Here is a 6,039-nt window from a genome sequence, read left to right as displayed (position 1 = left end):
GACAAATTATAATAAACGGTATTTCCATCATGTATAATTTCGCCATCCCAATAAATCAAAACTCTAACTTTTGGTTTAGAAGACATTTTTTTTTTTGAGATTGAAATGAACAAATATAGAAAGTATGTTGTAGGTGCTACCAGTTAATGTTTGAACGTCCTCCTTAAATAGAGATTGGAGGATTTTTCAGAATAAAAAAATAAAAATACATAGTGTAATAATTTTTTCCGTTTTTATGATATGTCAAATCAATATAATTGTATGACAAACACTGCAAATGAGATAAAAACGTGAAAATATTCCTCTTTGTAAAGTGGAATTTTCTCTTCCACTTTGTAAAGTGTAAGATTTTCTTCCACTTTATAAAGTGTAAGAAAAAGTTCCACTTTATAAAGTGTAAGAAATAGTTCCATTTTATAAAGTGTAGAAAATAATTCCGTTATATATTAAAATATACATGTTATAAGACTAACGGAAAACGTTTAGAATATTAGATAAAGTGGAATTTTTTCTTCCACTAAGCCTATTTTAGTTACTTCCTAAAGTAGTGGCTTATTTTGGTCACTTTTATATTTTTGTGGCTTATTTAGGTTTCCAGTCCGTAATTTAACGATGTAAAAGCAGGAAAGAATGATGATTTTTACCTACAATTCAGTTGAAAGAGGACATATACGAGAGATTCTCTGTAGGATTGTAATAATATCCCCTACTTTTCCTTTTTCTGAAAAAAAAAAACTCTGAATTTTCCCACTTAGTCAAACATGCATTATTTTTTTTTACTATAAGTTCCAAAAGAACTTTCATTTTTATCTTTCAAAAATATTAAATTTCAAGAATGTTGGAATAAGATTTGTTATTTTAAGAACTTTCAATTAAAGTAGTTTGTACAAGCATAATATATAAACTATAACATCCAAATACTTGAGGAAGTGATATTCGTTTCCCTCTTTAGAAAAAGTAGTACTCAATATTATTATTTATTGAGTTAATTTAAATTAAATAAATAGGATTAATATAAAGTAATATAGCAAAAACGTAGGAGTATTTTGACTTGTCAAATTTTTATGATAAATAATAATAATATTTGATGTGGATATATACATTTTGTTAGCTTGTATGAAAGGTGATATGTACTTAAATTCTTTAGTGGCTCTCTCTGTTTCCTTCATGGCCTTTCTTTCACCAACCATCATCTTCTCTAATAATTTGGCTTAATGCTTACCTCATTATTTCATGTTAAGGAATATATATATAATTTTAAGTCTTTTTTTTAAAGGACGAGGAAAGAGAAAGGGAAAATGTGGGAAATAATTACAAAGCAGAATCGAGTACTTACCAATCAAATTAAAAGTTTAGCCGATCAAAGCTACTAGAGCTAGTGACAAATTTAGAGTAATTTTTATTAAGAGAGTTTAAAAAATAAAATATACTGTTTAGTATTTGAATTTGGAATGTAAAGGTGAATTTTGAGTCATCTAAATCGCTGAGCCAACATCTTCTCGTGTGTTTAGGTGATTTAAAATTTATATATATATATGTACATTGAAATTGAGAGATGTTAAAAACCTACATTATTTTGTCGAAAGGATTCGTGTGAACACCCTCGTGGGGTCCTAAATCTACTTATGCTAAAGACCTATTTAAATATGCTTATAACTAATTAAAATATTTATCTTTTTCTTTATAGAAGTTTTATATTTTTTTGAGATGGATTGCATTATTTATAAAATTATATTTATGATTTCACAAAAGACAATTATAAGAATTCAGTAGGTTTTAAAGTATGTTATTAATTTTTTTAAAATATTTATTGTCTCACAAATTCACTTAATATGAAATAGAAAAAGTAGTTTATAACAAGCGAAAAACTTATAACTTGTGAAATTTGATTTATTTTATTATTTTAATTTTAAAAACAAATATTTAACACTTATTTTAAAAATTAGATTTAGTCAAATAAAAACATTCAATATAATCTAATCCAAACAATAACTTCATTTACTCCAATTTGCCTCTTTAAGCAATGATAATAAATCTTTTATTGACTGGATTTCTTTTAAAGCAATATAAAACCTTTCACACTGTAAATCAAAACACACTCAAAAAAAAAAAGAAAAAAAAGAAGAAGAAGTTGTAGTCCCTTTCAAGTAGAGCGCCTCTCATGGCTATACCCCACTCTACTTTTGAGTGCAAAATTTTGAGATATCTTCTCTAAAGCCGCCTCTCTTTCTTCTTTTTTTCTTTTCTTTTCTTCTCCTCCTTCATTTCTCTCTTTTTATCTTCTTGTCAAATTTGATGAAAACCCTAAATAAAAATAGATATATGGTTGTCATGATGAATTTTTAACTTTTTGTGTTCATCTCTTGTGTTGTTGTGGATCAGAGACCAGAAGCATGGGGAAAAGGAGTACTGCTGCTATCATCATCATCTTCTTCTTCTTCTTTTGTGCAGAGATTTGAAGTCATATATCTCTCTCTGATTGTGTTCTTTTTTTAGTGAGGTGGTGTTTTTTGCAGTAAGTGCACTAAAACCAACAAATAGAAATCTCTTTTTCTCTCTCTCCATATCTCTGTCCTTTGTTCTTCTTTGTTCTCTTGCTTTATTCCATTTGTTATCTGAGCTGTTTTAAAGCAAAAAAAATTATTAATGGATTCTGGAAATAACAGCGCTAGTCTGCAGTCATCAAGTACTGGTGGTGTTGGTGGTGGTGTTAGTGTTGGGGGTGATGAAGAGTACGATTCACGTGCTGCTTCTCAATCTTTTTCTACAGCTTTTCACACACAAAATTCCTCCATGTTTGACCCTTTTATCAACTTTTTCGACCCCATATCCCGCCCCGAACCACCACCACTACCACCTCCGTCACAGAACCACGCAACCACCCAAAATTCAATTTACGATCTGGAATTCCATTGGAACAGTAAAAGGATAAGAACCGATCAAACCAACAACCCGCTGATGTTATTACCGTCATCTGATTTTAATAATTCCTTATCCTTTGATACTACTACTGGTAATATTTCTTTCCCATCAAGATCAGAAGAACACCACGCCGTTGGTGGAAATGTGAGTGTTACTACTTTTACCGAGCAGCCGGCAGGTGCAGGTGCAGCGGATCAACCAATTGCCCAACAGGCACGGAATACGAAGAAAAGATCGAGAGCTTCGAGGAAGGCACCAACTACTGTGTTGACAACAGATACAACTAATTTCAGAGCTATGGTTCAAGAATTTACAGGGATTCCTGGACCACCTTTTACTGCTCCTTCCTATTTCCCTATTAGAAACAGATTTGGTTTATTTACTTCTGCGCCTAATTCTGCTGTAAGATCTGTTGCTCCTCCTAATAACAATCCTAATTTCTTCATTTCACAACCATCATCTAATTATCTACCAAGGCCGTTCCCTCAGAATATTCAGCCACCACCACCCTATCTTTCTCCTTCTTCATCATCCTCACCGTTAGTGTTGAATCGTTTACCTATCAACATTGCTTCTGCTTCATCAACAACTACTAGTGCTACTAACTATCAACTTCCCACCGGAGTTGCCAATTCTGTCGCACAAGGCTCTAATAATTTCAATTCGATTCAACAGAACTCAATCTTCACATCACTTCTTCAATGTTCTCAAAAATACCCATTTGGGTTGAAACAACAACAACAATTCCAAATGCCATCAAATAACATCTCTCAATTCCAAATGCCATCAAATAACATCTCGCAATTCCAAATGCCATCAAGTATGAACAGCAGCGTCCAGCATGGACATCTTCTGACTGAGCTTCCCAATCTGATTTCTGAAGAACAAGCAGCAACAGCATCGTCCATCAACGACAACACTATTTTTCATGGCAATAAGGTGCAGGAAACAGTCAATGCAACAAGCGATAATTTGCAGGAAACAGTCGTTGCAACAAATTTTCATGGTGGTAAGGTGCAGGAAACAGTAGCTGCAACCAAGGGTGTTGAAGGTATGGTGGAATCATGGCTTCTTTCTACAGATTAGAAAAAAAGAAGATTATAATTGAAGTCATGATTATGTGATCATAACAACAATGAAGAGGAAAAAAAAAGAGATTTAGTAATTAGTGCTAGCTTACCATCATGTTTTCTAAATCATGATTTTCCAAACAACTTTAGTTTAATTTCATCAAGTGTACTGTAGATAATAATATGGGGTATGGGGATTGGTTTAATTTCTTAAAGTACTTGATTATATGGCTAATCATATACTTGAAAGATTAGTTTTAGATTAGCTAGGGAGATGGAATACAAATATAATTATGAATGATGGAGAGAAGTTCTTTTGTTCATTTTCCTTGTTTTCTTGTCAATATTGGTTTATTGGAATAGTAAAATGCTCTTTACTTTGAGTTTCTGTTTTTTCTTTTACTACATTTTACTCTAAATATTCATTCCTCTTTTACCATCCATAGCCTTTTTTACATATATCTTTGATGTTCCTCGTACCTTCTATTCTCTCTCAACGGTGATGTGCATAGGATAAACTCCGCTTTTTTTTTTATAATAGTTCATTAACTACGCTAGAGAAAGAAATATAATTATGTTGCGAAAAAAGTTAAAAAGTAATTACTACGAATTTGATTTTCTAGAGTTTTTTTTAAAAAAAAGATTAATGTTGTTGAACTGTCAGGATATATTTTTTCCCAGTCAAATTTCCCACGTAGACTATTCTACAGTTTAGCAACAGTTCTCTTTTTATTAGTGTAGAATCCGTTTCACATAGTGACAACAAATCTTTGAAATATTATAATTTATTGAAATATCTTTGGTGTTGCCTTTTATTTTATTTTATTATTACAGTTCTATTTTATCTAATTATCCATTTCTCATACTACTATATAAATATAACAATACTATACTTTTTAAGTTGTATTATTTTGAAGTTAACGTAAGACACTACATAGATTAAGTAAAGATTAAAAGGAGGGATTGGCGGCGTGATTTGTGGGATCGTTAGGCGCCGCATTCTACTATTAATTTTATTTCTTATTGTGAAATTCAGACTCCCACTGTGCAAAACATTTCTTGTGAGCGGAGTTCATAACGGTAGCAACTATTTTTATGATTTAAACTCGTGATCTATTATATAAAGAGAATTTTATTGTAGCTTCAATAATATATACATATAAAATTAAATATATGAAGAATGGCATAGACTTTTTTTTTAAGTTTTTGAAGTTAAATATTATACATGTACGTCTCCTTTTGGGGTACAGCACAGCAGTCATGAAGCACGGACTCGCGGTATGATCTCTTTGGTCAACTATTATTTTCTTTTTAGTATACCAAACCACCCCACCCCACCCCTTACCCCACCAAAATAAAATTTTAAAAAAAAAGAAGAGAAAAGGTTGACCAACCATACACGCAAGGATCTGTAAGCTTATAGCATGCAGTCATTGCCCCTCTTTCTAAAAAATAAAATTGTTTTTTGCTATTGTCTAATTATAGTTATTATATAATATTTAGACAAAATAAATGTGTATTGTATAGTTCATGAATTCTTATTTCTAGTTGTATTAAAAGTATTAGGTTCGGTTAAATTTGTTATTTTTACTTTCCATTGCCTTTTGTTACTTACCAAGCTCCGTTAATTGTTACTCTCTCTGTCCCAATTTATGTGACACATTTCGGATTTTGAGATTCAAACAAGTCTATCTTTGATCATAAATTTTTTCTATATTTTTTTTAAATATTTTGAATTATCAATTATTGAGACTTATAGTATTTTTTATGTAGTTTACAAATATATAAATTTCATTTTTAAAAATTTGAAGATTTCATGAGGAAATTTTCGATCAAACTTAAATTGTTTGACTCTCGAAAAATGAAATGTGTCACATAAATTGGGACAAAGGGAGTATTAAGTTAATAAATTGATATATTTCATTTTGGTTTGACTTGGCACTATGTCCATGAGTCCATTTGGAGGCAAAGAAAGTCTAGAAGGATGATTCATTTGTTATAATAGTCAAATTTGCATCTTCGTTTAATTTATTGAATCTGGGAAATG

General features: G+C 30.9%; 1 protein-coding gene across 1 annotated transcript; it reads left to right on the top strand.

Moving 5' to 3' along the window:
• Positions 1-2,118: 2,118 nt before the first annotated feature.
• LOC107062088 (uncharacterized) lies at positions 2,119-4,375 on the top strand. Its single transcript, XM_015312319.1, has one exon. It carries the CDS (start codon positions 2,647-2,649, stop codon positions 4,006-4,008), a length of 1,362 nt encoding a protein of 453 aa, XP_015167805.1. The 5' UTR covers positions 2,119-2,646; the 3' UTR covers positions 4,009-4,375.
• The last annotated feature ends 1,664 nt before the right edge of the window (positions 4,376-6,039 follow it).

Source organism: Solanum tuberosum, unplaced genomic scaffold, assembly GCF_000226075.1.
Source record: "Solanum tuberosum cultivar DM 1-3 516 R44 unplaced genomic scaffold, SolTub_3.0 scf00185, whole genome shotgun sequence".
NCBI lineage: Eukaryota > Viridiplantae > Streptophyta > Magnoliopsida > Solanales > Solanaceae > Solanum > Solanum tuberosum.
The sequence above is the reverse complement of the archived record's forward strand: the minus strand, read 5'-3'. Positions and strand labels throughout refer to the sequence as shown.